This window comes from Rhinocladiella mackenziei, assembly GCF_000835555.1.
Source record: "Rhinocladiella mackenziei CBS 650.93 unplaced genomic scaffold supercont1.5, whole genome shotgun sequence".
In the NCBI taxonomy this organism is placed as follows: Eukaryota; Fungi; Ascomycota; class Eurotiomycetes; order Chaetothyriales; family Herpotrichiellaceae; genus Rhinocladiella; species Rhinocladiella mackenziei.
Window position 1 is genome coordinate 1,375,450 of NW_013550600.1, and position 19,195 is coordinate 1,394,644.

At 50.3% G+C, this 19,195-nt stretch overlaps 8 protein-coding genes across 8 annotated transcripts; 7 read left to right on the top strand and 1 right to left on the bottom strand.

The window, feature by feature from the left end:
* Positions 1-54: 54 nt before the first annotated feature.
* Positions 55-1,419, top strand: Z518_06974 (uncharacterized protein; the record flags this gene model as incomplete). Its single annotated transcript, XM_013415104.1, has 2 exons — positions 55-197; positions 255-1,419. The coding sequence occupies 2 exons, from the start codon at positions 55-57 to the stop codon at positions 1,417-1,419; spliced, it is 1,308 nt and encodes a 435-aa protein (XP_013270558.1).
* A 216-nt stretch (positions 1,420-1,635) lies between these two features.
* Z518_06975 (uncharacterized protein) lies at positions 1,636-2,634 on the top strand (the record flags this gene model as incomplete). The annotated part of the gene is made up of 1 exon (XM_013415105.1): positions 1,636-2,634. One exon carries the CDS (start codon positions 1,636-1,638, stop codon positions 2,632-2,634), a length of 999 nt encoding a protein of 332 aa, XP_013270559.1.
* Positions 2,635-3,758: 1,124 nt separating this feature from the next.
* Positions 3,759-6,542, bottom strand: Z518_06976 (uncharacterized protein; the record flags this gene model as incomplete). The annotated part of the gene is made up of 3 exons (XM_013415106.1): positions 3,759-5,520; positions 5,568-6,169; positions 6,222-6,542. 3 exons carry the CDS (start codon positions 6,540-6,542, stop codon positions 3,759-3,761), a joined length of 2,685 nt encoding a protein of 894 aa, XP_013270560.1.
* A 1,181-nt stretch (positions 6,543-7,723) lies between these two features.
* Positions 7,724-12,786, top strand: Z518_06977 (uncharacterized protein; the record flags this gene model as incomplete). Its single annotated transcript, XM_013415107.1, has 2 exons — positions 7,724-7,780; positions 7,840-12,786. The coding sequence occupies 2 exons, from the start codon at positions 7,724-7,726 to the stop codon at positions 12,784-12,786; spliced, it is 5,004 nt and encodes a 1,667-aa protein (XP_013270561.1).
* Positions 12,787-14,143: 1,357 nt separating this feature from the next.
* On the top strand, positions 14,144-15,770 carry Z518_06978 (uncharacterized protein; the record flags this gene model as incomplete). The annotated part of the gene is made up of 4 exons (XM_013415108.1): positions 14,144-14,516; positions 14,566-14,643; positions 14,743-14,817; positions 14,881-15,770. The coding sequence occupies 4 exons, from the start codon at positions 14,144-14,146 to the stop codon at positions 15,768-15,770; spliced, it is 1,416 nt and encodes a 471-aa protein (XP_013270562.1).
* Positions 15,771-16,037: 267 nt separating this feature from the next.
* Positions 16,038-16,481, top strand: Z518_06979 (uncharacterized protein; the record flags this gene model as incomplete). The annotated part of the gene is made up of 2 exons (XM_013415109.1): positions 16,038-16,222; positions 16,289-16,481. The coding sequence occupies 2 exons, from the start codon at positions 16,038-16,040 to the stop codon at positions 16,479-16,481; spliced, it is 378 nt and encodes a 125-aa protein (XP_013270563.1).
* Positions 16,482-16,780: 299 nt separating this feature from the next.
* On the top strand, positions 16,781-17,155 carry Z518_06980 (uncharacterized protein; the record flags this gene model as incomplete). The annotated part of the gene is made up of 1 exon (XM_013415110.1): positions 16,781-17,155. One exon carries the CDS (start codon positions 16,781-16,783, stop codon positions 17,153-17,155), a length of 375 nt encoding a protein of 124 aa, XP_013270564.1.
* Positions 17,156-17,398: 243 nt separating this feature from the next.
* Positions 17,399-18,523, top strand: Z518_06981 (uncharacterized protein; the record flags this gene model as incomplete). Its single annotated transcript, XM_013415111.1, has 3 exons — positions 17,399-17,419; positions 17,470-17,871; positions 17,936-18,523. 3 exons carry the CDS (start codon positions 17,399-17,401, stop codon positions 18,521-18,523), a joined length of 1,011 nt encoding a protein of 336 aa, XP_013270565.1.
* Positions 18,524-19,195: the final 672 nt, after the last annotated feature.

Here is a 19,195-nt window from a genome sequence, read left to right on the forward strand (position 1 = left end):
ACTAACTCACAACACTTTGACTGACCTTGCCACCATATAAATGGCCTTCGAGGCATGAAGCGGTTGACTAATGCCAAACCTCGTCCTAAGCTCCCAGACTATTGTGATGTCGAGCCACGACGCGATGATGCTGGGAGGATTATATGGCCTGCCCCGCAGCCCGCCATGGACAAGGCCAGAGAATTCATTAAGGAATGGTATGTTGATCTGGTATTCCAGCCGCCGTTCTAGGACTATGAGGCTGATGAAAGCAGTGCTGCCAGTGGCAAGAAGACCTTGATTGTGCCAGACAAAGATGCTGATGGCCTCTCATCAGGCGTCACGTTATATCGAACGCTAACAACCCTGGGCCTGGACCTCTCGTTAATCGACGTCCATCTGGTTCAAAAGGGCTCCAATATCCATGTTCAGTCCGAACGTGAAGCTATGGCTGCAAAGAATCCAGCTTATATCTTCGTCCTGGATCAAGGCTCTATGGCCGCACCACCGGTCACTGATTCACCGAGCACCAAATCTCTAATCATCGATCACCACTTGAGCGATCACTTTCCAGAAGGTGCCCAAGTAGTTTCCGCTTGTCATTATCCACCCGTAGCAACGACGTCCTTACTCACGTATGAGATTTGCACACCACTTGCCCCCGAGATTACTTCGTCTTGCGCCTATCTTGCCTGCATTGGCACTCATGGCGATTTGGGCAACACCTTGAAATGGTCTCCTCCGTTTCCGGACATGACGGAGACGTTCAAGATCCACACGAAGAAGTCCATCAATGATGCTGTGTCTCTCGTCAATGCTCCTCGTCGAACAACGAAATACGATGTCATGACGGCATGGACTGCCCTGCTTCACTCCAAGGACCCAAGAGATCTTCTGAACAATGGCCGACTCCAAAGTGCGCGAGCAGAAATCAATACAGAAGTCGAGTTAAATACCCATACTCCTCCCAAATTCAGTTCCGATGGAAGAATTGCAGTTCTGCGGATTAGCACCCCCGCACAAGTTCATCCGGTCATAGCAACCCGTTGGGCAGGATACCTCAATTCAAAAGCTTTAGAGATAGTCATCTGCGCCAACTCTGGCTATCTTCCTGGTATGGTAAATTTCTCTTGTCGAATTGCTCGCTGCGCAAGAACAAGAGACCCTCCCGTCAATATAATCGAGAGTCTGAAAGCCGCAGCAGATCTTTCGGCTGATGGGCTCAAGGATAGATTAGGAGAGAGCTTCGCAAGAGGACACAAGGAAGCAAGCGGTGGGGTTGTGCCCATGGAAGCTTTCGAGGAATTGATGCAATTGCTAAAAATTGGCGAGAGGCCAGAAAAGAAAGAAGATGGCGGGGAGCCGAAACCGAAAAAGCCCAAGACGATCGAGAAGAGTCCTCAGAAGAATACCATTGGGAATTACTTTCAGAAAACTTGAACGGCTATCTTTTCATGAGGATGGAATCAAATAGCTGCATCCTTGTATAATACGATACCACTAGTATTGAGAGAGAGGCGGAACAAAAGATTTCTATCCCCGCTCGGCAATTTCAATTTTACTGTCGATACAAACAACGGAAATAAAAGTAACCATGCCGTTGATAGACCACCACTCCTTGGGATTCTAGAAACGCTGTCCCTTGATGCGTCAACCATGGAGCCTCTCGTCCTCGCACCTCTCAACTCGCTTGAATCCAACCTCAACTCCCTCATAACCTCCCTGACTCAAACCAACACCTTCACCAATGCGCCTCAAATAGCAAAAGACCTTCTCACCTCCGACGACAATCTCACGTCATCTCTGCGCCTCCTACAACGACACCAACAAAATTACGCGCGAATTTTGAACCTGCGCGCCGAAGTGGCGGATCTACAAGAACAGCTCAAGGAGACGATCCGGCGCTGCGTCGCCCTCAGGCAGGAGCTCGGTCAGATACACCCATCGATACTTGATACGTCGGATTCAGACGAAGATAACGATAGAAACACCAAGGTCGCAGAAGTCGATTACCACACGCTCCTAGCCTTCGCGGCGCGAATAGGCAAACATAACGCCGACGCCGCAAGGGAAGCAGAAGCCGAATCTGTGCGGAGGAGGATCGAAGCGTCACAGGCGAAGAACAATGCGTCCACGACGGCAAACAGAGTGCCAGGTTCCACAGGGCAAGGCGCTGAAGCGCAGGATAATGCGACGGCCGAGACAGAAGCAGAGCTCGATCGCATCAACAGCACGATCGCCCTGAACCGGGCACAGATGGGCATGGCTTTTCCTGAGGCCAACATGTTGCGCGTTGGACAGCTGGGCCAGCTCCAACTGTTCCGGGAGCGTCAGGTACAAAGCGGCGGCGGGGACGAGATCGTGCAGGCAGCTGTCGAGCGGGAAGTGGAAAGGATGGTGCGGGAGACCGAGGACATTGCGGACGCGAAGATGGAGGAGATCGAAGAAGCGGGTTCCAGCTCCGGCTCCGGCTCAGGAGGTGCCCGGCTAAGTCCAGAGGCGACTCGATGGTCTACAGCAGGAACCACCGGCGCAAAACAGCCCTCCTCTGGGGGGCGGCTGTCGCAGAAACGACCTAGCGCATCTACTGAGCAGAAGCCTAAGAAGAAAGTCGACCTTGATCTCCCCAGTAGTGACGATGAGGACGAGGACTAGTTTCGGTCCAGCTAGGTTTGGAAATCAGGTCTCTTCTCGACCAACACTGGGATTGCGAGTCTGAACGTCGAATGAGAATCTCTCATCAATTCAAGTGATGTTTCGCACAACCCCATTGCCCGATCCGATTCAGTTCATCTTTTCGTGGATTGTTAAACCTACCATTTCGTTCCATCGCCCAACTTTGCCAAGCTCATTGATCCAATATTTGGCATTCAATGACTCTCTGCTATCCCATGCTCGTTCATGCTCGTTCAGTAGTGTTCATACCCACTCTCCGCCGCTGGCAAGTGGTACTGGTGTTGGCGTTGGCGCTTGTGTCCATGTCCGTATCAGTTGCCTGTTCTTGTGCTCCCTCGGGCCCTACTCGAACGTGTTGAAGCGTTTCGCTGGAAGAGCTGGTACTGGGAGTACTTCGAAAGCTTCTTCAGCAGTCAACTGGATATTTTCAAGGCCCGCGAATCTTGAATATAGTGTTTCAAGGTCAATTGGTTTGTAAATTGTAATCTACATCACTAACGTAGTCCCAAAGCGCCTTTCTTCGGCGGTTTTGATTAGTGAGGGGAGGGCCAGCCTTACAGTACCTACAGTTCCAGAAGTGCCTGATTACGAGGACTAACCGGGTGTAGCAGCAGGAGGAACAATTGGAATGGCATCAGGAGCAGCAACAGGAGACGTCACAGCAGGAGAAGAGCGACAGGTGATGCCGCAGGAAGAAGCAAGAGGAGGCAACACACCAGCCTTCTCTGATATCATAGAGAAGCTTGGTTCGTTGCAGCCTCGTTGCCGCTGAGAGTTGTTCTCCACTTCTCGGACCGTCTTCACCCATCCATCCATACATCATTTCCGCCGGCCAACACTTTGTATCCGGAGTAAGCGCGGTGAGGAAGGAAGAGTAGAGATCCCATTTTGGACAGATGGTGCATGCAGCCATCAAGTCTCGCCTGAACATGCTGCCAGCCTTTCCCTTCTAGAATGCAGTGCTACTACGTATTGGATGAATACTGGCTTTGAAAAGTGTCGCTAGAATTGTATTCCATAAAGTCTGCCCAGGTTATCAATACCTAAATTGCTATCTAGATCATCAATTAAAATGATTATGAATAAAGGAGAAATCGCTCTCATCAAGAACCGCGTTTCCCCCACCCGCTGAAAAATCCTCCTGTACTTGCAGATGCGACATGAGCTGGTTTGGGAGGGTCCTTGGTCCCGGGGCTAGGGGTAGTTGTCGTCGATGCTGTTGGCGATTCAGATATGCCACTTCGTGGAGTACTAGTCGGCGATGATGTCGACCCACTCAAAATCTTTCGTAGCGCATCTAGTTTTCCCCTGGTCTCTTCCAACTCTTGTCGTGCCACTGCCTCGGCTGTTTTTGCGTTGACCAGCTCGAGGAGCAGAGCATCGTTGGATACCGGTTCATGATTTTCTGTCGCGAGGATGGCCTGAGTGTTGAGGCTGCTCGATCGCTTAGAATACGGAACCGCACTTGATGACGGGGCCGGATCTGGTCTTCCTAGCCTCAGCTCTCGAAGTCCAGACTTTGGAGCCGGCAACTTCAGTTCGGGCGTTTCAGTGACAGGAGTGTACAGGTCGGACGGTGAGTCAGGTATGGAATTGTTCCGGGACCGCAACTCGGCAACTGTTCGCTCCAGACGCTGTTTCTCGCAGTGTGCATCCTGAATTCTTGCTCGGGCATCCCGTAGGTGTTCCTTGAGAGAATTTTGTTCGGCTTCTCGTTCGTCCAGCTGCTTCATAAGTTCCCGGCATTTCAAGGCTTCGGCTTCGTGCTTCTCCTTCCACTCTGAAACCGCATCACGAAGCTGGTGTTTCGATTGCAGAATTGACAGACGTTTCGAACCGTCTTGACAGATCTGACGGTCAGCTTGGTCCATGAGGGTGTCCAGCTCGAGATCCTCTTCCGTGGCCTCCTCATCTCCCGCCAGTTCCCTGATATCCGTTGTTTGTTGTCGTAGTCGCTCAAGCAATGTTCGCGCTATCTGACGATCTTCTTGCCTCTCTTCACGCTCTCTTTGAAGTTCTCGAACAAGTTCGACGTGCTGTCGTTGAACCTTAGATAACTCTGTGAGTAGCTCTTCGATTTGGTGATGAAGATCTCGGTCGCTTGAATTTGGTGCTGGAGTTATGCTGGGCTCCACAATGAGGCCGTTGGATGCGACAACCTTCGATGCTCCTTCATCAGACAACTCTGTTGCCAGGGTGCTGGTTTCGGAATTGGTAGTCTCGATTGAGTTAACGGTCGACGTCAGACTGTGCCCGGAAGACGACTTTCGGACTGACTTGTTGTTTCCAGGGATAAGAAGACTCAAGTTGGCCGACCGTGACGGGCCATGGGACGAACCTGCCCAGAACCTGCCCAGAAAAGATGACGCAGCGCTCTTCAGAGAAGAGGCGGCAGTCAGATTCTGTGAGTGCCGGAAGTTGGCCTCTAGTGATTGAAGAGATTCCTGGCTAACCAGGCCTGTAAGGGACACAAAATCGGCGACGAGGTCGTCCGCGTGCTGAGCATAGGTGTCCCACAAGCTTCTCGAGAGCAGAAATTGCATGGCATCCTCAAATTCGGTACACGCCAGTAGTTTCTTCTGGTTGCGCTGCATCAGCGACAGAGCCACTCGCATGAGCGTTTCTGTTGCTCCTTCTGATAGGATGACGTCGTAGATTCGAAGTAACATAGGAAGCGGGCATGTCACAGCAAAGAAGGACAAAAACCACTGAGACACATAAAGAGGTTCAATCTTGAGTTCGTCGAGATGGGCGGCCAGTTCTGGGAGGTGGCGGATCAAGAGCTGTTGAAACTGATAAATTCGGAGATGCAGACCCGACAAATCCGGCAAATAACAAGATCGGAGATCGTAATGATCCATAAGTCTATACTTTGGTCAGTATGGCCACGCGTCAAAAAGTGGATGTCGTACCTAACGAGAATGCAAAATGCTTCGGGCTCAGTCATATGCATCAAAAGGGGTCCAACGACAAACCCGAGGCCCTGACAGTATCCAATCTTTTCATCATAGAGACTAAATGCTTTCAATACCTTTCCCAGCATTCGTTGGCCCTCTCCGTCCTTCTCACGAAACATGTCCACGTTAGGGAAACTCCTTCCCACGTCTTTGCCGATAAGGCCATCATATGGACTAGGTTCGGTGGAGAGTCGCTGGTATTCTGAATGCAGAAATCCATCATGGGCACGAGCAATGCTGGGCCATACGACACCTCGCAAAGGTGGTGGTACACCTCCACGGATTTTGTTGGATGTGAGAGTTGGAAGTCGCTGTGCAGTCTGGGTGTAGTCCTGAACCAATGCCGCCCAAAACTCCAGTTCGGTCATCGGTGGAGCCGGTAACAGGGAGTACCTTAAGGACTGTCGTTGAGGTCCATCCACCATTCTTCTCAATTGTTGTATGGAGGGCGGTCGCGTGTTCTTGCGAGGTCGAGTAGTTGTGGCAATACCCGCTTTGGGATCAGTAGCTAATGCTGCATTTTCTTTCTCGAGACGAGCCAGTAAAAGAGCGGTCGACTGCAACCATTAGCAGTTGGTTCCTTCCGATTACCTCGTCGGGCAAACTCACCTCGTCAGTTGCGTCGTCCTTTGGTTCTTGTTCTTCCGTCTTTTCCAATCCCTCCCAATCGACGGTGTTCACAGACGTGGAACTCACGGAAGTCTGTGACGATGACCGACTAGACCGTGTAGATGGAGAACTGCTGTGTGGTATGGAGGCTTCTTGAGAAGCATCTGGTTCGGGTTCCTCATCGAAATCGGCCTGGACCTGAATATCGGAAAGCCGTACCGTGATCATCGAGCTCGTGGGAAGAGGGACATTCTCGGGGACAACGTCACAGTCTAAATCAGAAGAGGTTTCTGAGGCGACGTTTTGGGTGACTTCAGCCATGACGGATATATGCTTAATCGAGGGCGGCCGTGCGCCTTTGAGGAGATCGCTGGGAGAAGCGGCCGGGGGAAGGGGAGGTTAGGTAAGGAGTGGCTAGGGCGCAGGGCAAAAAGAGTGAGCCCTCGCGGTGGTTGGGAAGTCGACGCAAAGATCAAAAGAGAGACTGCTCGCAAGGTTCGCCAGCGACTGTGCGAGGTGACACTGAATGGCACAGCACGATAAGAAAAGGAAGGGACGTCGTCGAGGACGGCGAGAGGGATGAGCACCTGGTGCACGGGCAGGGGACGGTTTGAGTATAGAGGCGTGGTCAAGAGGCAAGAGATGGTGGGCCAGGGGGGTTTGAAACTACTCGTTGGCACTAGGCAGTTGAATTCCCCATCCAATAATTGATTCAAGCAATTTCGGTTCATCGCAGAGCTTGGGCTAACCACGCCGGGAATGATTGCTGAACACTTTTCTATCAAATGAGCAGTCATTGACCTCGTTGCACACAGGTCGTGTGTGCACACTGAATTAGGTTTCTCTGGATAGAGGTGGCTGTCACGGGGCAAGGCGCGTCAAACATGAGACGAACCATCCTGGCTCACCCAGAAAATTCTGAAGCAGTGTGTGCTGCAGCACACACCGCCTGAATGTCGAGTGTCTTCGCACGATGCGATAAAACAACAGCTCAGATCACACCCGAGAGCAATTGCGGTAGCCAGGACACGTGATACCCTCATATGATTCCACGTGACTTGCCCGCCCTGCGAGGAGATAGACATTCTATTCTCTACCGCTCCATAGCACCTCACCAGCAACCCCTTGGCCCTCTCCAGCACCCCGTAAATCCCGATTGCTTGTTGTCCAATCCAGAAGACTCTGTCAAAACGGCTAGCCCCCAACTTCGCTTCCGAAAGGGGAAGTTACGCGACTTCTTGGCACCAAAGGCTTGGCGCGAATGGTCGAGTTTTGTTGACAATGCGGCTGATGTTGGGCGCAACCTGTGTTTACGTTGCTGGTACAGAATTCAACTCTGCCTTAAACCCCTCCTTGCCACTCACATAACATCGTACACAGTCTGAGTCGTTTTGACTCGTGCTGGATGCTAGCGACCGTCTCATCTTCTGGCCCTGCTGACGGGCACTGGTAAATTTTCGCATCCCTCGATCTTCCCTCGAACCGTCCCCAAAGACCAAAACATGGACGATTCAGTGTTTGACGTCGACGACGGCATCTCCGACTTTGAGCCTGCCACTGTGAGTCTCTCCAAAAAGGCTATCTACGCCTGAATGCATCTATTGACGTTGGAACCCAGAAGTCGAAGACCAAAGCCGTCACCAAGAAACCTGCTGCCTCAAAACCGGCCCCTAAAAAGACCACTGCTCCCAAGGCAAAACCTGGACCCAAACCTAAGACCACTGTCCCCAAGAAGCGCTCGAAGAAGGACTCTGAAGATGAGATCTCAGACGAGGAGTCCATCAACGTGTTCGAGGATGAGTCGCTCCTGGAAGACACACCACCTCAGGCGAAGAAAGCCAAGACAATCCCCGTGAAGGAGAGCCACAAGAAACCTCTTGGAGATCTCGTCAACGAAGCCATGGGTGTAGACGGGACCCACGACGCGCCGCAACCTCAGAGAAAGAAACGTGTCTCGGAACAATACCAGAAACTCACACAACTGGAACACATCATCAAACGTCCTGATACCTACATCGGCTCGGTAGAGCGCACGGAAAAACAAATGTGGGTCTACAATACCGAACAAGATAGTATGGAGTATCGGGAAGTTTCCTTTGTGCCTGGTATCTTCAAGATCTTTGACGAGATTTTGGTCAATGCCGCCGACAACAAACAAAATGACAAGAACATGGACGAGCTCCGCGTCACGATCGACCGCGAAAAGGGCGAGATTAGTGTCTGGAACAACGGTCGAGGTATTCCGATTGAGATACATTCAAAGGAGAAAATCTATATTCCGGAAATGATCTTCGGCCACCTTCTGACCGGTTCAAATTATGACGACAACGAGCAAAAGATCACCGGTGGCAGAAATGGTTACGGTGCGAAGCTTTGCAATATCTTCAGCACCGAATTCACCGTCGAGACCGTGGACTCCAGACAGAAAAAGAAATACAAACAGACGTGGACCAACAACATGTCTCAAATGGGAAAGGCAAAGATCACAGACTGCAAAGGGGAGGACTATACCAAAGTCACCTTTTTGCCCGACTTTGTGAAGTTCGGCATGACCGCCATGGACGGTGACCTCGAAGCCCTCTTCAAGCGTCGAGTCTATGATCTCGCTGGGACCTGCAAAGGTGTAGCGGTGAAGCTCAACGGGTCACGTGTGCCAATCCGCAGCTTCAAGAAATATATCGAGATGTACACCAAAGCCATCAAGAGGGAGCGTGGCGAAGAGGCTGCGAATGATACCTCTGAGATCATTACCGAATCTCCAGATCCGCGCTGGGAAGTTGGCTTCACAGTCTCTGATGGCTCGTTCCAGCAAGTGTCATTTGTCAATTCCATCGCAACAACTTCGGGGGGCAGCCATGTCAACTACGTCGCGGACCAGATTGTCACCCGGCTGATGGAGGTTGTCAAGAAGAAGAACAAAGGCGGTCCCACGTTGAAGCCAAATCAAATCCGGAACCATATCTTCATCTTCGTCAACGCCTCGATCGTCAATCCAGCCTTCACATCGCAAACCAAAGAGCAACTGACCACCAAGTCCAGTCAGTTCGGAAGCAAATGCCAGGTGTCGGAAGAATTCATGAAGAAAATCGCAAAGACCGAGGTGATTAACAATATCCTCCACTTTGCTCAGCAAAAAGCCGATCAAATCCTCAAGAAGTCCGACGGCAGCAAGCGAAGTCGTATGAACAACCCCAAGCTCACCGATGCCAACAAGGCAGGGACACGGGAAGGCTACAAATGCACCTTGATACTGACTGAGGGAGATTCAGCCAAAGGTCTTGCAATGGCCGGACGATCGGTCGTTGGTCCCGATTTGTTTGGCGTCTTTCCCCTGCGCGGTAAACTTTTGAATGTCCGAGACGCATCAGTTGATCAGATCTCAAAGAACGCCGAGATTCAGAACATCAAAAACTTCCTCGGTCTCCAGCACAAGAAAGTCTACACCGATACCCACGGCCTTCGCTATGGACACTTGATGATCATGACAGATCAGGATCATGATGGAAGTCACATTAAAGGCTTGTTGATTAATTTCTTGCAAGTTCAATTTCCCAGTCTGCTCCAAATTCCAAAGTTCTTGGTGGAATTTATCACCCCGATCGTCAAGGTGTACAAAGGGGACCCCAAGAATCCCTCACAGTCCCGCTCATTCTACACGATGCCAGAATATGAAGCCTGGAAGGAGGCACATAAGCGTGAACGGGGATGGGAGCACAAGTACTACAAGGGGTTGGGGACAAGCACGACTGAAGATGCCCAGCAGTATTTCAATGACATTGATAAGCATCACAAAGAGTTCGACACCATGAAAGATGACGAAGCCGCCTTGATCGAACTCGCCTTCTCCAAGAAGAAGGCTGATGAGCGAAAGGAATGGTTGCGTCAATTCAAACCGGGCACGTACTTGGACCATACAACCAAGAATATCTCGTACACCGACTTTGTCAACAAGGAGTTGATTCTCTTCAGCATGGCTGACAACATACGATCGATCCCCTCTGTTGTCGATGGGTTGAAGCCTGGTCAGCGAAAGGTTATGTTCGCTTGCTTCAAACGAAACTTGAAGAAAGATATGAAAGTCGCCGAACTCGCCGGTCTTGTCGGTGGAATGACGGCTTATCATCACGGCGAGGCGTCGCTCCAGCAGACCATCGTTGGTCTGGCTCAAAATTTTGTCGGATCCAACAATGTCAACTTGCTCGAGCCATCCGGCCAGTTCGGCACGCGAAATCAAGGAGGTAGCGACTCTGCTAGCGCTCGATATATTTTCACCCGTCTGTCTCCCTTCGCCCGGAAGCTCTTCCACCAGGCTGATGAACCTCTCTTGACTTACAACACTGATGACGACAAGAAGATCGAACCGGAGTTATATGTGCCAGTCGTTCCCATGATTCTGGTCAATGGTGCCGACGGTATCGGAACAGGCTGGAGTTCTTCTATCCCCAATTACAATCCCGAGGATATCGTGGAGAATCTCAAGCGCAAAATGGCGGGTGAAGAGTGGAAGCCCATGCAACCATGGTTTCGTGGATTCAAGGGTGAAGTTAAGGCCACAGGACCCGACAGATTTCAATTCAGTGGCATCATTCACCAGACCGGCGACACTGAAGTTGAAATTACAGAGCTGCCGATTCGAACTTGGACCCAGGATTTCAAGGACAAACTTGAAGAGATCATCAAAGCCGAGAAAGTGCCGTCATTCATCAAGGACTACAAGGACTACAATACCCATGACACGGTCCATTTCATCATCCAGATGGACGAGAAACACATGAAAAATGCGGTCGAAGAAGGCCTGGTGGAAAAGTTCAAGCTCACCAAATCCGTGGCGACATCCAACCTTGTGGCCTTTGACCCCGAGGGCCGTATCACCAAGTACGCGAATGTCGAAGCCATCATGGATGAGTTCTACAGCTATCGTCTCCAACTGTATGCTAAGCGCAAGGAGTGGCTTTTGCAAGACATGCAAAAGGATTTGAGACGCCTTACGAACCAAGCCCGATTTGTCCAAATGATCATCGACAACAAACTCAGCATTTCCAAGAAGAAGAAAGCTGTTCTTATTGCGGAGCTAAAGCACCTCGGATTTGATGCGTTCCCGAAAACTCCGGACGCCGCGAACCCGGGTGAGACCATGGCAGGAACGGAAGAAGAAGAAGGTGAAGATGATGTTACAGAAGCAAGCGCTTATGACTACCTGCTTGGCATGCCTTTGTGGTCGCTCACCCAAGAACGCGTTGAGAAGCTTCAGAAACAGATTGGTGATAAAGAGTTGGAGATCGACACGTTGATGAAGAAGTCGAAGGAAGATCTCTGGCGACGAGATCTGGACGAATTCATTAGTGAATGGAAATTCCAGCTGGAAGACGAGCACAACCGCAAGCGCAATATTCGGAAGGGACGACGTGTCTCAAAGAAATTTGCGACATCGGCTACGACTAAACCAGCTATCAAGAAACGAAAGGGGCTGGGAGATGCGTCGGATGACTCCGACTTTGAGGACTTTGCTCCCAAGGTCAAGAAGAGCGCACCGGGTCCCAAGCCGGTACAGAAGCATCGGTCTATTACAGCGTATGTGGCCCCTAAGGTTAATGCGTTGAAAAACGCCGTGGAATATCGAAGGTTGTATACTGATAGTTCCAGTGATCCCCTTGATACGCCAGAAGAAGCAGGCGCAAGTGGCAGTGGGCGCAATGTTCCCGTCAAAGAGAGCACAGGTTCGAGCGAGCCCCGGCCCAAGGCCACATCCAATCGTCAAGCCCGTGCGGTAACCAAGAAACCGACGAATTACGCTTTAATTAGCGACTCGGAAAGTGACAATGGAGACGGTTTACTCGCCGACCTTGGTGACATGGTTAAGGGACTCCCGAGCAAGACCACTCCTGACAGCGGGAGCGAGTCGAGAGCACTTTTCTCAACTTCGGTCTCTCGTCCGAGCAGCAGCCATGGCTACAAAGTTCCCACGAAATCAGCTCCAAAGTCCGCTTTGAATCTATCAGAAGAAGATGATACCGACTATAAGATGCTAGCTCCACAACAATCTCCAAGACGATCCATCATTGTCACAAACAAAGATGATACAAATGTTCTCGAGCTTTCAGATGATGACATTGTCCCAGCAAAGGTTCCCAAAAAGACTTCCTCGAAGGGGAAGGAGACCACACATGACCACAATGATGTCGATGCTGTTCCTTCCAAAGGCCGCAAGAAAGCACCGGTGAAGAAAGCGGCGAAGGATACACAGCCAAAAGTCAAGAAGCCAGCACCAAAGAAGGCAACTGAAGCTCCAAAGAAAGTTGAACAATCTCCTGTGGCGAAAGCCTATGCAAAGAGATTGGCAAAGAAGGTGATAAACTCCGATGACGAAATGGATGCTTTAGCCGATGATATTCTAAAATCCCCTTCTGGTTCCGAGTCTGATGAACCTATTGCTCGCAAAGCCCCAGCGAGGCCGGCGAGACGTGCCGTTACGACAAAGAAAGCAACAACATACACATTTGATGATGATGAAGAGGCGGGCTTCCAGGATGAAGGTTCTTCGGCGGCTTTTTCGGATAGCGAGTGAGGGAGTGATCATGAAATTAGAAATAACTCATTGTTAGCTGGCTTGGGGGTTTTTGTTGCTGCTTGAGATCGTATGAGGGCGTCAGCGTGGTGGTCAAGCTGGTAAGGACAGTGGAATTTGCTTTGAGCTCCGGCACTCGATTTCCTCGCATTGATATGAGCACTTCCCTACGTCATAAATATGATACCTTTTGTCATGAAACCGTAATTGTATGACTGTTGAACTATGGCAAGCTGAATTCAGTCTTCACAGGGCCACCTCCTCTTGGATGATGACGGCGTTCAAGGTAGCACGAAAGTCAGACACATCCCATCTCCTGGCCAGGTCTGATCAACCTCTCTGCCTTGGTTCTGAACAGGTCATGCCATGCTAGGACTTAGGACGACCCCGATGGAAGTCTCAGCAGACCGGTGAAGTATCTTATCTGATTGTGCTCCCCTAGTGCATATGCTGATACCGAAGTTTCTTTGTCTGTTCGTGATGCATGGCAAGGCTAGTCAATCAGAGCTCATCTTTTGTGCCACTCACGGATGCAGTGTGCCGTTCCAGGTGCAGGAAAGATGTCTGGACAGCCTCAATGCAACCTAAATACAGCCGAATGGCCGATTTCTTCCCGGAAGAACAAACTTGAATCGGCTTGAAGACCGCAGGGTGCCGTCTTTGTGGCTGATTCGCCTGTGTTGAACCATATGCGTGAGGAACGCTGCCGGGGAGACATGCATGTCACAGCAACCCGATGTGAGCTTTCTGAGGTCTGCTTCCTCGAGGGCCATGTTCGGTCGAAGGCTTTTCAGATATCGCCTTCGCCGTTGTACGCAATGAATATAAGGTGCCAATATCAGGCTTTCAAACCAGAACAATAGCAGAGGCTAGTCACCAGGGTCTAATTCGGCTTCAACCAGACCTCGAATCCAGAGAATACTCCCACCTGTGTCGTTCCGAATTTTTCAAGACGAACTTTCTCACCGCTCATCTGGGATGTCAGCCAAATCCAATATCATATGCTCTCCGATTCGCCACAAATGGTCAATCAGAATGCCAGCGACCTTGCCTGCTTTTTCTGATCAGGCTGGCTACCTGCCTTAGCAGTAGTCCTTTTTGCGCGAGATCAAAGAACATGCATCGCTTTTACCCTTGTCTCGGTGAACCTGGATACCCGAGCGGAACCTTTACAATCAGTCTATGGAATTCTGTTGTGGTTTGTGAAGCCGCCAGCTTTGTTCCTCTCTTTTGTTGATTGATGGTTGCCAAACGAATCAAGCAGTGGCTTGTCCCAACGGGATACATTAGAATTGCCCCTGCCGACGGGAAGATTGATCAACTTTTGTCTTCAATTCGAAATTTCCCCATTTTCCCGATGGCGGCAATCCGGTCCCTTCTTAATCCAGTGCTGGATGATAGCAGACTCGATAGCAACGATGACAACAAACACGACCTCTCCACCCATGACGGTCAAGCCTCTGCAGCGTCTGAAGAGCAACCAAGCCGCAAGGAGAAGCCACTGCGAAAGAAACCAAGAATGTGTAAGGATGCGGCAGTCTTTCAACCTGGCAAAATCCGAGGTGAATGTCGATATCCTCCCCATGAAGATCAGGATACCTACCTTGCCACCAAACACCAAATGTTCGAGGTACATCCGATCGGTGAAATAGCTACATATCCAAGGCATATCCCATATAACAGTGAGAAGAAGCTATTTCTCGAAAAAACTGGCAGAGAATGCTTTGAAGGTATGGATGCAAGAGAAAGGAGATTCGTGGTATACCTAACATCGAATAGTATTCCAATACCAATTTAAGATCCCTGGAGATTCCACCACATACACGATGTTGTGGGACTACAATATTGGTCTCGTGCGTACGACACCTCTATTCAAGTGTGGCAATTACTCCAAGGTACAGAGAAGAACAAACGTGTCCGACTAAACCTCAAGGCGGATAATCTGACCTTCAGCAGACAACCCCGGCAAAGATGCTGGCCCGGAACGTGGGATTGAAGGAGATCTGCCACAGCATTACCGGAGGAGCTTTGGTCGCACAAGGCCAGTAGCGTTGACGAAGCCTTATCTTTCCAATGGCTGACCGCTATGTTCAGGATACTGGATCCCTTATGAGGCGGCAAAGGCTGTGGCGGCCACATTCTGTTGGAATATTCGCTTTGCTCTGACCCCAGTTTTTGGCAAAGACTTTCCGGACGTGTGTCTCCCTCCGGGATCAGAAAATTTCGGTTCCATGCAAATCGACCCAGAGATCGTCAGAAGATGTGCCGCGCAAGCTCAGATGTATCGAGCAATCGAAAACCAAGAAGCATCCGGTCCATCATCGGACATACCAAGCCCTCGAACTCCTCAGACCCCAATGTGTCACTCTCGAGTCAAGAATATCTTGCCCAAGCCATGCAAAACGACCGAATCCACCAGCGAGTATACAACTGATACAAGCCGAGAAGACAAACATGACTTGTCGTCCCCTTCCCCCCAGATTGCCTTCACCAATCCTTGGTCTGCGGTCAACTCTCCTCGCTCCCCCTCGCCAAAGATATTCTTTACCCATCCAAGATCGCCTGCTAGTACCATTCGCTCAGAATCTCCGCAGGGTACCTCTCGCCGAGGTCGACGAGCGGCCGGCATTCCTCGTTCCTACACTCCGCTTGATCTCTTGCCACCTCCACGAAGGCCGTTGTACCCTCAATTCACCACCATTTCAGCAGAACAACAGACCGCTGAGCGCCGTTACCCTGAGATAGGTCCGATGCCGGAAGTCTCTCCGAAATCAGTTGTTCGTCCCATGGACATTGATCAAGGCTACGATGCAAGTTCGGATGAGTCTGAAGATACTAGAGCAGATGGTAGTATGGCTTCTCGGGAGAAGTCATCCCGCGGGTTTACAGAGACCAACGCGGCTCGTGTTTTGATGAAGTTGAGGACTCAGGCAGATAATGTTACGGTGGGATTGAAGTCATTGAAGCGTCGAGCATCTGCATAGATGGTTTGTGGTTGATAGAAGAAGGCGCAATCCAAAATGTTGTCGGAAGGCACGGACCTCTGTCAAGATCTTGACATCAAGAAGCATTCATGGGCTTGCAGTATTCACGAATTAACGTATTGGTATTGATGGTAGAATGAAGATCAAGTTCGCAGTATCTGCCTTCTTCTAAGTCCGCTTCCTGTTACTCTCACCCTCCCACACGTGGTCCTCCACCTCCTCTTCACACACTTCTCCTTCACCGCACGATCGGCCGTCTTCGTCATTATGCAGGCCAGCCTTGTCAACAAACTCCTTACATGTCGATATTGCGCTCTCGACCCCTATTGTCCTAATATCGATGCATTTGGCACCCCCATCTACGCCTACCCTCATTGGGGTACAGGTCGACTGGCCGGACACTTCCATCAACGTGGAACTTGCTTCTTCTGGGGCTGGAGTGTACCAAGGAAGTATGATCATGGCTCCCGCGACTCCTGCCTCCGGTGCTGACCAGGTTTAGCAATTGAAGCTTACAGGCTGGAACTTCAAATCGCGGACGCAGCCACAAAATCTGGCTTCAACACTTGGAATCATGAAACACTGTGCGATCTCATCTGGGCTGTTGAAAGAATTGGTCTCCAGGCAGGTGTAACTCCATTCAGTCGCATGTCTATCCCTCGAGATCCCATCTACCCTGATACATGTAGCCCCGGCGGAACTGGAAATTAATATAACGAGGAAGAAGAAGGCCCTTCCAACCAGACATCCTCCAAACCAATTGATCGAAGGAAGGACGGTGCAGTGGAAATTGACCAAGTCATCGAGTGGCTGAATGAGAAGGAAAATGATATATTCTTTGAGAGTGCAAGAGGCTCAGCAGATCATAGGAGCACATAAGGGTGTGGGGATATCAAGTTTATTGTAGCAATAAAAATGTGTCGTTGAATGCTGCAGACTTTAGGTTGTGCCAAGTTTGTTCTGACAAGGCTGAAACTCATCCAGGGGTAAGGCTCTGCCCCGGAAAAGAGATGCCGGCATTACCAGGGGTGATGGGGTCTCCAAGCGATCATGGAAAAGGCCAAAGATTTACCAGAGCAAATTGCAGAATTGTTTCAGGAGGCAGAAAGACCTTGGCAACGTTTAAGCCTGAGGATCTGAATGTCAAAGCATGCGATGTTACGGCTGATCGGGATGACAATGCAGCCTCGCTGCACAAGACGCTCTCATTGGATCTATTCAAGCTGACGACGTTGTTGAAGAAGGCCAATGGCCTAATCGAGCTTCTTGAATTCCTACCCCCTGTACGACCTGAATTCCATGTCCAAAGGCCCAAGATGGCAGATACGACACGGCATATCGATGGAGAAATGGACATGTGCAATGCCATGTGCAAAAATGCTTGAGCAAAAGTTCCGTCATGTGCTCGAGAGAAGGAATATCTGAATTTTGCAGGACTGTGGCAGACATGGTGTTGCGTCTCTTGACAGCTTCACCTCTTCACTGCGTCAATTCCCCTTCATCTGTTCATCTTACTTTCTACTTCGGCTTGGACGGCGGACGGTCATTTCGATTTCATCTCGGCTCGACGACTCTTCATGAGGCAGATCAACAGTTCCTGCGCATGAATCCGCCCTGACCGCCGCAACATGGCCGTGAAAACTGCACCGGTAATTCAAGATTTTGTCCCTGTCGTACTTCTAAAACTGACAATGCCAAGTTTCAAATCATGGTAGTCCAGCAGACCGATCAGAACAGCCGGCCAACTCCGGCAATCTCGCCCACCATCATCGTTGGAATAGTCATCGTCGCTGCTTTCGCTGCCATTGTCATCGCTGCCAGTATGTTTCGATACTGTTGCAAAAACGCATCCTCTGCAATCGAAACGGAGAGCGACGCAAGTGGTAGTGACATTTTCAACCCATACCGTCCACGTTCCGCAGAGCAGAATGCACGGATGAAAGAAGTCAGATGGATCAACAACATGTATGCTTGGGGAAGAAGCAGACAGGCGAGAATCGAGAATGGCGAAATCAGACCACCGATCATGATTCTGGGGAGGGCTGGACAATGTGGAAATTGGGATGAATGGAGTGTTGCCGACAAGAGCCCGAACCGGGCCGTAGGTGGTCCCCCTTTTCCTTCGCTGGTGTGTCTTTCTTGAGGCTAACTGAATCTCGGTCTAGAGCTGGGTCAGGGTGGGCGATGAACACAGCTGCGGAACTTACCTGTACAATGTCGGAGATCCCTACATTGCAGCTTCACAGCAACGACCCAACAGTCACCTTGCCTCACCGACTTCAGTTCGAAGTCCACTCCAGACCACCAGTACCGGTGATTACCATCTGTGCCATCAATCTGTCTTGCTCCCTCAACCTAATCAACCTGAAGGTATGCAGCGAAGTCCTCTTCGATACGAATATCGGGCAAACGAGGTGGGACTTGCGCCGGGCCCTAACCCGGTCCAAACGTATGCACGGAATCACAAAATTACTCACAGCGACGATACCGAGGACATAGTCGATTCACGCTCACCAACTACCTATGATGCAAATTTGGAACCGATCCCGTTAGACTATGGACACGAACATGGGGAAGATCTGCAGAATTCATTGTTCTCCAGACCCGCCGTCTCCGTGATGGATGGGCCATACCTACAAGCGCGCGCACTGCTACCACACTCGTATACACCAGATTCGGCCAGTGTTTACGAGGAGACAGAATTTCTTTGTGACGAAGACGATCAAATCCACAGGGCGCCAAAGCCAAGGTAACGACGACAACAAGTAAGCCAAAGGCAAAGGCAAAGTCGAAATGTCTTATGATGGCGTCAAAGGTATGGTCGGAATAGGATTATTTGAGCATAGGGTCATACTTGAGGGATTAGGAGCTTTCATGTTGGTGGCGATGATGAATCTGGACGGGTTGGGGGAGGACAAATGAAGTTCCTTAACATCGGTCGAGTCAATCCGAACAGGACATGTTGAATGTTGGAGTCGGGACAGGCACCAGTATTGGTGGTTGATGCTCCTCTCCTTTCCAAATCGATGAGGGCATGGAATAGAACAAGGTTCAAGCTCAAAGACTGCCGCTTTATCCGAGTCCTTGGAAGAGCAGGATGCCGCCCTGTGATTGTATATGAATGATCAGGCGCGAGGCCAACGTGCAGGATAAATCAACTACATTCTCATATCATCGTCATCCAAGGGATATCTGCAACAATGCATCGCCCCAACCACTCATCCATTAAATCATCACTCAGTTCACGGCATATATCACCTATGCTTTCTCTTATCTCATCCCCACAACATTTTTGGGAAGAGAACCATACTAAAAACAAACTGACAGGGATATCAACCAAAATTGATGAGAACCCTGCCCCCCTCACTCCGTCGCTAAATGGTATATGCATAAAGATTTCAAAATCATTCCATATCAGACATCAC